This window comes from Leguminivora glycinivorella, chromosome 19 (assembly GCF_023078275.1).
Source record: "Leguminivora glycinivorella isolate SPB_JAAS2020 chromosome 19, LegGlyc_1.1, whole genome shotgun sequence".
In the NCBI taxonomy this organism is placed as follows: domain Eukaryota; kingdom Metazoa; phylum Arthropoda; class Insecta; order Lepidoptera; family Tortricidae; genus Leguminivora; species Leguminivora glycinivorella.
The window spans coordinates 13038706-13051848 of record NC_062989.1 but is presented as its reverse complement, the minus strand read 5'-3'; the positions used below and the strand labels follow the sequence as shown (position 1 = coordinate 13051848).

The following is a 13143-nucleotide window of genomic DNA, read 5'->3' as shown; positions in this document are numbered from 1 at the left end:
TCTAAAATGCCGATCCCAAATAATGGAAAAAGGGCAAGAAAATGATGAATGATGATTGTATAACAATTAATAACCTAAGCACAATATGGACACACACATACACTCACGCCTCTATCCCATAAAGGGGTAGGCAGAGCACATGAACTACTAAGTTTCAGTGCCACTCTTGGCAAAAAGCCTACGCCACAATTTAACCCAAAAATGAAAATTTTGGAAAATCTCCGACATAATGGACAATTTTCATGAAACATGACTAAGAACACTCCCGACTAATTCAGCTTTCAAACAAAAAAAACTAGATCTAAATTGGTTCATCCGTTCAGAAGCTACGATGCCACAGACAGACACACACAGACAAAAAGACAGACAGACACGTCAAACTGATAACACTCCGTCGTTTTTGCGTCGGGGGTTAAAAATAGAGTATTAAACTCTTCCTCATCCATCCTCGACCAATATTGGTCCTTGCTTATGCTCCACAAAATTGTCTAGTAATAAAACTATCGTGAGACACTGACATATTAAACATGTAAAATCGGGTAACTCAAGTAAAATTGTCGAAGGTCGCTCGACATGTTTCGCTCATGAAAATGCTCCTCGTTACGGAGCGAAACATGTCGAGCGACCTTCGACAATTTTACGTGAGTTACCCGATTTTACATGTTTAAAATTGTCTAGATTAGTAAAAATCGCTTTATACCCTAGCCAGCACAAGTAACACACTTACAATTTCAGATGGGCTACGTGTCTGAGCTGATAAAGTCCCTCGCCCGCAAATCGCAGGTGGTCGCGCACCAGCTCATATGGAACATGCATACCAATATGTATACTGACGAAGAAATGCACAACAAAGACCGTAAGTAAACTTTGTTACTTGATTGTTTACACTTGTTTACACTTCTGAAAAGTGAATGCATATTTAGTTGAATCTTTTGTTTTCAACAGTGGCCGTCTATTTGTACATTTTCAAGCAAATAATGAAAGACGATACATTCATGTCTGTATAAAGTTTTTTTAGCAAACGGTAGGTATATAATTAAGTCATTCACTGTCCAGTAGCCCCCACAAATAGGTCACGGCAACGCTTCTTACAAAGCCGTATAGGTTTACAATTCAAAGAGGCACAGAACGTGTTGAAATTGTAAAACGGGCTATTTAACCACAGCGACATTGACACTTCGAATAAATAAATAATACCTTTGACATATTGAAGGCTGAAGGAATCCAAGGCTGGTTTTAGTGTTACGCGGATCTTCCGCGGGGAGCGATCCGGGCAACCAATTTGTATGAAGTTGATATTATTGTCCGCGCTTCCTGAAGTTAACACATATTAGTCCAGTGTGATTCGCTCTGCGCGGTCAGTCCGCGTGATACTAAAACCAGCCTAAAACACGAAGCTGGATCCGCGCTTGTTAATTAGTGTGAAAATAGTAAACGTTTAAATCAGTATACTGAGTGTTTTTTAGTTACTATTGTTTATTTTACCTTCTTTTTATACAGCTGTCCTCTTCGACACATTGGAAGCGTTGACAAAGAACATAGTGGACTCACTCTCAGGCCCAGCCAAAGCGTTCTACGAACGAGAATTCGACTTCTTCGGGCAGATCACGAACATTTCCGGAATTATCCGACCGTACCCGAAAGGCGCTGAGAGGAAGCGAGCGTGTCTCGAGGCCTTGAAGAATATCAAGGTATTTGTTTTTATTTGAACTTATCTCTTTATACTCGTAAGGTCTAAAGTTCCCAGACAGATTCTATAAGCTATAACCACTTAGAAATTTTCCTTTCGCGGGCTGCAGTTTCCAATTTTTTATCTAATCGATTATAAAAATGCAACATTACATTTGTATATATTTATGTGTTTTTGCAGGTCCAACCGGGATGTTACCTTCCGTCCAATCCAGACTCGATGGTACTAGACATCGATTATAAGAGTGGTAAGTTTTATAGCTAATGTTATTAATAACTTCAAATTAAATTTAATATGATTTGATTAGTTTAACTTTTTACACCCCAATGTGCCAAATTTTAAGTAAGAAATCTCCGCAGCTGTACCCCAAACATCGGTAGCATATGTCAAAGTAAAATTGAAGTAATCATAGTAAGCTTTTTCAAATTAAAATTTGATTTTTTTGTATCAAATTAAAATTAAATTTCTCGTTAGAACCTCATGTTATTTTAGACTCTGATCCAGCAAGAAACAACATTCGATATAAATAAAAATAAATCGAAATATTTATGTGGTTTTCAATGTGAATTTTTTTAGGTACTCCCATGCAGAGCGCCGCGAAAGCGCCGTATCTCGCTCGGTTCCGTGTGCGCAAGTACGGTATCGCTGAGATGGAGGCAGTAGCCATGGCCGTCGCTGCCGGCGAAGATCCTCCCGCTGTAAGTTTTTAGCATGTACACTGAAATAGATGTCATATATTAAAGAAAAAGTGCTCCCTCCAGTGAAAGTCGAATTATAGATCCGAACCGTCACCTAAGGATCAACCTGGCTCAAAACTAAGTAAATACTACGGGTTAGGTGACGATATACATCCATACTAAATTTAAATTATGTGTGTCTGTTTGTTTGTCCGTCTTTCACGGCAAAACGGAGCGACCAACTGACGTGATTTTTTAGGTGGAGATAGTTGAAGGGGTGGAGAGTGACATAGACTACTTTTTGTCTCTTTCTAACGCGAGCGAAGCCGCGGGCAAAAGGTAATACTTATTTACATAGAATACATCTGTGACTCAGGAACAAATACCTTACCGGGATTCGAACCCAGGACCATCGGCTTAGGAAGCATTTACTCCCTAGTTAAAAATTAATACCTAAATTTTATTTGTGATACAGGAGGAAGGCAAAGACCGCTTCACCTCCATGGTGGCGGAAACCTGGCAGGCGGCCATCTTTAAAGTGGGCGACGACGTGCGACAGGACATGTTGGCGTTACAAGTCATCTCGCTGTTCAAGAACGTGTTCCAACAAGTCGGCCTCGACCTTTACCTGTTCCCGTATAAGGTGGTGGCCACGGCGCCTGGGGTAAGTTGCTTTCATGCAGTCAAATTTCTAATACAATCGCTAGAAAAAACTAAGAAGGCTGAGCTGCACGGGAAGCATGGTCGCGCGATAGACGATAAAATATCAGGCCGTCCCTATCGCACTTACTAATAGTGCGATAGGGACGGCCTTCTATTTTATCGTCTATCGCGCGACCATGCTTCCCGTGCTGAATTCGTAAGGACTTAAAATAATCGTAGACACATTTTGTTAATTATTTGGATGCTGTTCAGACAGATTGGACTACCTAACTTAAGCATAGAGTCAGTTCGGAAAGAAAAGATGCATGGGAATGGGGCCTTATACTTTCTGTGACTTCTCTTCCCGCACAGACTCTACCTATAAGCACAGTATAATAAAGAGTACTATCGTACAGTATGGCCACTCCCACTCCCCGCTGAAAGTGCCGCCCACCCCCGCTCGGCTACCTCACAGTTACCGCCTGTCAAAATCGCGAACAGTCGACCTATCATATCTCACTCATGCAAGCACGGTGCGCGTTCACCTACACGAGCTTAGAATGTGTGCTAGGAACGCGCCTCTTTCATATATTTGATCGCCAGTGTCCGAGGTGTGCTATAAGTACTGAAGAAAAACTTAAGACTGTTTTAGCCGCGATCTATATCGTCAATATAATGCTAAAAAGGAAAACTGTAGCGGGGGTGTGCGGGGAGTGAAGGGAAAGCCAATTAGACGGGTACGTAAACTTGTATTGACGGAGTTTTTACAATGACGACGAAGCTGACGCGTTCCCCAACCAGTTAGAGCGAGAGTGAGAACTGGAGCGGAAGCACGTTTGTCAGACGTTATTTTCCTATAGTGCGTAATTCCACGTGGGAAGCAGGGGACTATAGGTAAATATTGTCCGTATCTATGATTCGATACATAACGAGTTTCAACCGGCGAGCCTAACCAAATCGGGAAAAATCTTAACACCGTGATGTACGAATTCTATGGGATGCGGTCAGCGCCATCTAGCGGGTTTTTTAGGGTTCCGTAGTCTACTAAGGAACCCTTATAGTTTCGCCATGTCTGTCTGTCCGTCCGTCCGCGGATAATCTCAGTAACCGTTAGCACTAGAAAGCTGAAATTTGGTACCAATATGTATATCAATCACGCCAACAAAGTGCAAAAATAAAAAATGGAAAAAAATGTTTTATTAGGGTACATGTAAAGTGGGGGCTGATATTTTTTTTCATTTCAACCCCAACGTGTGATATATTGTTGGATAGGTATTTAAAAATGAATAAGGGTTTTCTAAGATCGTTTTTTGATAATATTCATATTTTCGGAAATAATCGCTCCTAAAGGAAAAAAAAGTGCGTCCCCTCCCCTCTAACTTTTGAACCATATCTTTAAAAAAATATGAAAAAAATCACAAAAGTATAACTTTATAAAGACTTTCTAGGAAAATTATTTTGAACTTGATAGGTTCAGTAGTTTTTGAGAAAAATACGGAAAACTACGGAACCCTACACTGAGCGTGGCCCGACACGCTCTTGGCCGGTTTTTGGTAACTAAACCGGTGTCGCCGCTCGGCATTGGTCGGTGTAATATCTGGTGGTGTTACAAAACTTAATTTTGACTACTTTTACGCAATCTGGAATGGAATGAGTGAGTCGCGTTCAACACTGACAGAATGTTACGCGATGAGTGAGCGGTATTTCACGCAACGTAACACTGACTGAGTGTTAGGCCGTTTTCACATTATCCGATCCGATATCGGATTTCGGACCGACATCCTACATCCGATAAACGCTTCCGATAGTGTCGGATGTCGGTCCGATAAAACGCATTGTTCCAAATCAATGAAGTATGATTTTGTATCAAAAATATTTAAAAAATGTTTTATATTTAATAATTATAAGCATTATATCCTAAATATTATATTGTAAAATTAAAATAACTAGCATAAAAAATACTCGAGTGTCAGGCAAAATAAATAATTTTACATTCAACTATATCTACTAAAAGATGAAAAAACTAGTATCCGCAATTCGGACCGATGCATTCAAACCTTCTTTTTTCCATGGAAATTGTCAACTATTTTGAATTTCGAACATTAGCAGCGACGCCATTTTTGTCACGCATACTACTACAAACGTATACATACATTATATACGCACACAAACAAATATTATCGGCCGACAACTGGCAGGGGGTCCGGCATGCCAAAAAATGTCGGAAGCGTCCTGCCGATATCGGCAGTTCGATGGTGCCTCGGACAAAAACTGTTGTAGGAAAGTGCCATCGGCATTAAATCCGCAATTTTTGCGTTTTATATCGTTTTTTAGTAATAGTGATCTATTAAATACATAAATGAAGACCTGGAAGCGCATAAATCTTACGTTTCACATCCTTCCTACATCCGATATCGGATCGGATAATGTGAAAACGGCCTTACGCGCTGTAGCTTTCTTTTGTAATGAAAAATAAAAATTTCTATTTACCTTTGCAGTGTGGCGTGATAGAGTGTGTACCTAACGCGAAGTCGAGAGATCAGCTCGGCAGACAGACAGACATCGGGATGTACGAGTACTTCATCAAGAAATACGGCGATGAGACCACTAGAGAGTTCCAAGTAAGTCAGTTTATTCACAAGAGTGTGCAGTGTGCTTCTTGGAAAAGAGATGAAGGTAGTTGGATGATCCGAAAATGTACGTTCCAGAAAATGATGAGAGTAGGAGGTTCGAATGAGTGCGAAATCGAATAATAGTAGCTGAGTCTAATATATTAGGTGAGACTGTGCGTTTTCACATTATCCGATCCGATATCGGATGTCGGACCGATATCCCATACATTACAGGCGCCATCTTGGATTTTTTGTATTGAAATCCTTCCGACATCCGATATCGGATCGGATAATGTGAAAACGCACTAAAGCGCATTGTCTCCGCTAGCTTGGCTACCTCGAAAGGATGGATGAAGGGTATAAGTAGGTTTGATTTTTTTATTACACTAAGTTGTAACTAAACTGTAACATTACTTGGCAGCATGGACTATGGTAAATACGTTTATAGGTTACTTTCTTTTGCCCGCGATTGCACTCGCGATAACTCCGAAAAATGCAAAATTTCTATACAAACTCCATCCCCCCATTTTAGAGAAGGGGGGGGGGGTTAGAAAGTCATATGTCACTCTCCACCCCTTCACCTATGTCCACTTAAAAAATCACGTAAATTCGTTGCTCCGTTTTGCCGTGAAAGACGGAAAAACAAACAGACACACACACTTTCCCATTTATAATATTAGTACTTTACGAACTACTAGGACTTACGAAACTAATTTGTTCCATCTATTGTCCTTCGAGTCGTCGGCAACCCAAACCCTCCTTTGAACTTGTACACTCCTTTTTGCTAACACAGCAAAGGGGAGTGTACAAGTTTCTAATGGGGTGGCAACGCGCATGTGACACTCTTTGAGTTGCAGGCGTCCATAGGTTACGGTGACCGCTTTCCATCAGGCGGACCGTATGCTTGTTTGCCACCGACGTAGTATTAAAAAAAAAGTATGGATGTGTACCTAGTTGGAAGCAAATAAAAATCACTATCAGAAATCAGCCAATCAGTAAGGCCTACTTTGACCAAATGGTCGCCGCCCCGTTGGTCGCCCGAAATATCGTTAGGCGGATAGAGTGAAGGTAAACCTTGGTGTCATTTAAAGCTATCGCAATATACCGCTCTAGAACGATTCAACTTGCCTTTAACCTCCAGATATTGAACCCACAACAAACGTACCTTTTTATAACTTGTTTTTATTTGTGTTCAGGCGGCCAGAAGATGCTTCGTGACGTCAATGGCAGCGTACAGCGTCATCGGGTTCCTACTGCAGATCAAGGATCGACACAACGGAAACATCATGTTGGATACAGACGGACATATCATACATATAGGTTCGTTATAGCAGACCAACTAGCAGACATACACCGTGTTTCACTTAACACTAAAAACCTGAAAACTGTTTGTTCAGAATCGAGAGTAGAATCGATTGAGCTATATCTTGATGGGGGTAATATTATTTGTTTCAATTTGTATTATAAGTTATAGTTTACGTGCCCATTCTAAAAATTCGTAATACAACATTGTGCATATCATATAGTTAGAGGTTGTATACCTTTTTCAGTATTTAACGGTATTAATACTGGCTGGTTACTTGGACGATTATTTTTTCCGCTCCGAGATAGACGTTGTGCGTCAGTTTAATTTTAAAGTTTATCATAAGTCATAACAAATTGAACTCGTACCTAATTACAACCTTGTCATTTTGAATGTTAGGTTTAAATTTGCTTACTGCGTCACCTGTCCAATTTGAAGTTTACTGTGACACAGGTTAAGGTGGCTCGCCTAGGTTACCCGAAGCTCAGGCTGCGTTAGATGGCGTTAATCTGCAAATAACCGGTCTTATTTTTTTTGTGGAGTCGTACAGGCATTTATATACTTTCAATTATGCTTCGCGAACATTTAATATTAAAATTGACGTATTACAACATACATTCAACTTCTCATTGTAACGTTAATCCCCTTAATGTAGATAAATTTACTATTTTACACTATTTTTAAGTACCACTCACACATACAAACAGTGTTTTTGTATTCTTTCTAGTAGATAATTTCACGCGGCGACAGCTTGTTTAAATAGCCTTGCGGTAAATACGTGTTATCGCATGATTTGCATGGAAGTACTGGGTTCGAATCCAGGACTTTTTCTCTTTTTTTTTTTTTAATACTACGTCGGTGGCAAACAAGCATACGGTCCGCCTGATGGAAAGCGGTCACCGTAACCTATGGACGCCTGCAACTCAAAGAGTGTCGCATGCGCGTTGCCGACCCATTAAAAACTTGTACACTCCCCTTTGCTGTGTGTGCACAGCAAAAAGGAGTGTACAAGTTCAAAGGAGGGTTTGGGTTGCCGACGACTCAAAGGACAATAGACGGAACAAATTAGTTCCGTAAGTCCTCCCGTCGTCAGCACCCCGCACCCTCGTTGAGCTCTGGCAGCCTTACTCACCGGCAGGAACACAACACTATGAGACACTATTTTTTGTTGTATTATTATACATGTATGTACTCGTACAGTAGTTACTGAGCGTTTTCCACAAAAAAGATTAAAAACCTATTCTCTTACATGGTAATAATTTTTGGGTTCGTCGAACTCAGAATTTCTAACATAATTATCCTAATCTGATATTTTAAAAAATTCCAAAAAGTATAGATAAATTTTAGTTTCTAAAGTACGATTCGAATGATTTTTTTTTTCTAATTGTTTATTTTCGATGGAGCAAGGGTATTCAAATCGCTTTTGAAATCTTAAATTAGTAAATGAAAATGTAATAGTTAACTGAGTATCGTAGTGCTTTAAAAACTCAAGTGGACTTTTTTTATCTAAGGAGTAATTTCGAGAATATATTATATTTAGCGAGGGTATTAAAAGTTGTGTTTTATATCTCAACTTAATAAATAGAAAATCAAAATGACAATAAAAAAATCAATATGTTCTCTAAGATAAAATTGATACCTTCGGCTCTCCATTCTTGCTCGGTCAATAAAAAATACGAAATTTATATCCAAAAAAAATACAAAAAGTTTATAGAATCCCGGGATTCGAACGCAGTTTCACGGCGTGACAGCCGACTGTTCACCAAAGACGCCATTACATAACACGCTGTTACCGACGAAATTAGGCTATACGTATATAATTATTTAAATATAAATAATAATGTCAAATCCATACTAAAATTACAAATAAGAATGGGTGTGTGTCTGTTTGTTTGTCCGTCTTTCACGGCAAAACCGGAGCGACGAATTGACGTGATTATTTAAGGGGATTTAGTTGAAGGGATGGAGAGTGACATTGGCTACCTTTTGTCTCTTTCTTACGGGAGCGAAGCCGCGGTCAAAACCTAGTTTATTATAAATGGGAAAAGCTGGTTACTCTATAATATGAAGTGGAAGAATTCGTTGTTTCACCAAAGATAATGTGTGTTTGTTTGTCCGTCTTTCACGGCCAAACGAAGCGACGGATTGACATGTTTTTTAAGTGGAGATAGTTGAAGGGATGGAGAGTGACATATGCTACTTTTGTCTCTTTCTAACGCAAGCGAAGCCGCTGGCAAAAGCTAGTACAGCACGGGTAGCATGGTCGCGCGATAGACGATAAAATATCAGGCCGTCCCTGTCGCACTATTAGTAAGTGCGATTATAGGGATGGCCAGATGTTTTATCATTTATCGCGCGACCATAATTGCCTGCCTGGACCAGATTATATTGATGATAATTATTATTTGTAACCATTTAGTTAATATTGTCTTCAGTTACCGCGATAGTTACTCATGAAATAAAAACTATGAAAACGGATTAAATCGTGTATAATGAATTTACAATTCATCCCGACGTTTCGAACACTACAGCGTTCGTGGTCTCTGAGCTCAACGGGTGACTGAGGAAAAATTACAATGTGCAAAAGCTACCCACATACCTACATACATATTCATATATATAACTATTTAGTTGTTGAAGAAAAACATTCACACAACAATAACATAGGTCAACTAGCTCAGTAAGTAAGGAAGTTAGCACATTACTAATACTATGCCCACACTATGACCTATCCTATGTACCTGACCTGACGTGTAATATTTTATTTTATCAACAAAGGCACAATAAAGATTGTATTGTATTTTTGTATGAAAATAAAAAATAGGAAAGAAATATAGTAAGTCTTTTTTAATAGAATATTTATTCTATTAAAAAATATAAAAAAAACTTAATAAATTCAAAAAAAGTTCAAATGATTAAAAAAAGACTCCGGAATGGAACTCGAGATCTTCTGCTTCATAGTCAATGCGTTTGACCGAGACGCCATTTCGATTTACACTAGCAGTGTCGAAATACACGATATGTATCTTTATTGACAAAATGCGTCATTATTTCTGAGTCTGCTTGAGTTAAGTAAACCAATATCTTTAAATAATTACTTGTCAAGAGCCAAGTGTCACTGATGACAATGTCAACTAAAAATGCGCGAAATATGACGGCTCTGTGTCTGTACACAAAATTTGGCACGCACATTTTCGTAAAATTAATAAAAAATTCACATGGATTTGTCCATGATTTCTGTATGAAACAATGTATTTCGTTCAATACTGCGACGATGGATAATGTATAGTAGATGTATGCGCATATTTTTATTTAGTTGTAGTGTGCGGTGACTAAATAAATGGTAGATGTTTTTTGTATGGAAAGCGAGCCACCTTAAAGTGCTTTACAGTGACATAGCTGTCTATTGGTAAACCTTATGTCGTTGCAGTAACGTACACAATTAAACAGTTTAAAGGTTTATGATGGTAGCTAGCAATTATTTTATTGAGTGTAGAGTTAAAAGCCGAGTAGAGCTGCACAGAAAATTAAAAATTCTATTTAAAAAAATAATAATCATCACATTAAAAAATGAACATTCTTGATACGTTTAAAAAAATAAAAATCAGTTGGGGTTTCTGAGGTTTTGAGTGATACCGGAAACACGGTGTATACCTAACTAATTCGGCCGTGTGAGATTTTCAGAAAGTTGAAACATTTAAATATTAAGGTTCATATCGCGGACCATAAATCGACTAAAAAAAAAACAGGATACCCACGACGGTCCGGCGTTTAGGGTGAGATTTAGATACATTTAGTATTTTCCTCATGTTAGTGTGTATTCCGTTTCCATAGTTTTATTTTATGTTGACATCACAGATGTCATATGTACTTATACCATAGATCAAGCAAACGTATCTACTTAGCGTGTCAAATGAATTCAGTAAAATCCAGAGTTTCAGTCTAATCGAAGCTTGCAGCTTTCGGGCGTCATTTTGAAGTCAACAAAAACATTAAAAATGCTTCGTTACGTGATATTTAATCGCAACAACATAAAAATTATGAACACGTTACTCAAGGGCCTGAGACAGATTTAAAATCACAGGCAAGTAACAACTTCAGTAAAAAATCTGACACGCTCGGCCTATACAAGTAAATGAACTTGTTGCTTCTATCTAAATCTAGTTCTGTGGTTGACATCTTGATAATGATAATATAATGATTTTGTTCACAGATTTCGGGTTCATGTTCGAATCATCACCCGGCGGCAACCTGGGCTTTGAGCCCGATATAAAACTAACGGACGAGATGGTGATGGTGATGGGAGGCAAGATGGAGGCGCCACCGTTCCGCTGGTTCTGCGAGCTGTGCGTGCAGGCCTTCCTCGCTGTGCGGTGCGTATTAATTTACCTCCCGGGAGTATCTCGGTTTAATAAGTCGGGCGTGTTTCTTACCGGCTATTGGTCCGTTCTTTCGCGAATGGCACCGAGAGGCAGATTACAGACGTACCTAAGATTTACGAGGGTTACGTTTCTCCTTTTACGCAGAATCTTTTAAGTAATGATTTTACGTCAAGACGTATACGAATGGAGTTACGTTTTTTCCAGTTAACCGATTCGTTGCATGTTCCATTTTTGAAAACTTTACGCTATGGCGGCGAACCACTTTTGTCGATTTAATATGACACGCCTTGAGAGTCTTACGCCACACGTAAAAAAGCTTGATGACAATGATGACACGCCTCTCGTGTCATCCGCACAGAAACGGCAAAAATGATTCAAGATGTATGTAGAAGCTGCTGAGATAAACAGTTTGCCTGAAAACAATCCCTTTGTGTGTGTTATTCTCTCTGTAGTTTTTGACTCCAAAATCTGGCAGGCAAGCATGTTTGCGCGATAAATGATAAAACATCAGGCCGTCCCTATCGCACATTTACACTATTTGTAAGTTCGATAGGGACGGCCTGGTGTGTGCCTGGTGAATACATTCCGTCACTGATCTGATAATTTTTCACTCTTCCACAGACCATACCAAGAAGCCATAATCTCCATGGTATCCCTGATGCTGGACACAGGCCTGCCCTGCTTCCGCGGGCAGACCATCCGCCTGCTGCGCTCGCGGTTCGCGCCCAACTCAACAGAGAAAGAAGCGGCGGCCTTCATGCTGCAAGTCATTAGGAACTCCTTCCTCAACTTCAGGACGAGGACCTATGATATGATACAGTATTATCAGAACCAGATTCCGTATTAAATTGGGATTTAAGCACATCAGCTACGTATGTGTAATGCTATAATATTCATGGTATTCTAACAGTCGGTAGCAAGACTGAGACAAAACAATCATGATCAGACCCTCTAGCACAACTTGTCGCGCGCGAGTCCATACTTGAAGTTGCGCTTGATGTATGGACTCGCGTTATGCTAAAGGGTCAGGTAAATACTTAATGAAGAAAAATATCCTGGTCACGGCACCAAATTGTATCACATGTTATAGTCACATGTCTGACACTGAGCTGTCCAGTTTCCTGCTTTGTTGTTTAACAAAGAAATGCTGTTCGCTACCACAATTATCAGTTGTTTTAATACAATAATGTCGTATTTTCAACTGAAGACCGCGGATTATGGATATTCTTATATTGATGTTATATTCTATGGTGATCAGTGTTATTATAACATTTACATGATTATATGATACCAAATTGAAGGCAATTATATAAATGCATTATTATGATGTTTTTGTAGATGTGAGGAAGTATTAACTCCTCTTAATTCCTTCCCAATGTATTAACGAATATTGTATTCTGAGAGATTTCTAGACTAGCTAAATTATTTATTTTCTTATAAGATTTAATTATTTTGAATAGGCGGTCTAACATAGCTTGCGTTCTCGCGTTCGAGTTCATAGTGTTCATGCCTTAAGTAAATCTGGTTCGCGAGAGCGTAAGTTGTGCTAGATTGGCTTATGTTTCTAACGTCAACAAATCATAAAATATTGTATGTTATTTGAAATTATTGATTATTAGGAAATTATGTATGGTCCTAGATTTTCGACAATGGAAATTCCCAATGTCTTAGTGTGTTTTAGCATATATTAAATATAAGAAAATCATACCATCCCATACATTAAAATGCGACCGCCTAAGAACGCGCATACACTACACCACACATTGTAGATGGCACCACAAAAAAAAATGTCTTTTAGCTTTCGATTGTACTTGTAGATGGCGTTAAGTGTCACTTT

General features: G+C 39.1%; 1 protein-coding gene across 5 annotated transcripts in view; it reads left to right on the top strand.

Moving 5' to 3' along the window:
• The window catches only part of LOC125236279 (phosphatidylinositol 4-kinase alpha), a 72421-nt gene extending 59317 nt beyond the window's left edge, over window positions 1-13104 (top strand). For all 5 annotated transcript variants that reach the window (XM_048143006.1, XM_048143004.1, XM_048143005.1 and 2 more), the window contains 9 exons: window positions 736-856; window positions 1501-1691; window positions 1871-1937; window positions 2267-2388; window positions 2843-3031; window positions 5508-5630; window positions 6818-6941; window positions 11138-11297; window positions 11928-13104. In XM_048143006.1, the coding sequence (XP_047998963.1) occupies window positions 736-856; window positions 1501-1691; window positions 1871-1937; window positions 2267-2388; window positions 2843-3031; window positions 5508-5630; window positions 6818-6941; window positions 11138-11297; window positions 11928-12153 (1323 nt within the window). In that variant the 3' untranslated portion in view covers window positions 12154-13104. The remainder of the gene's footprint in view (window positions 1-735; window positions 857-1500; window positions 1692-1870; window positions 1938-2266; window positions 2389-2842; window positions 3032-5507; window positions 5631-6817; window positions 6942-11137; window positions 11298-11927) is intronic.
• Window positions 13105-13143: the final 39 nt, after the last annotated feature.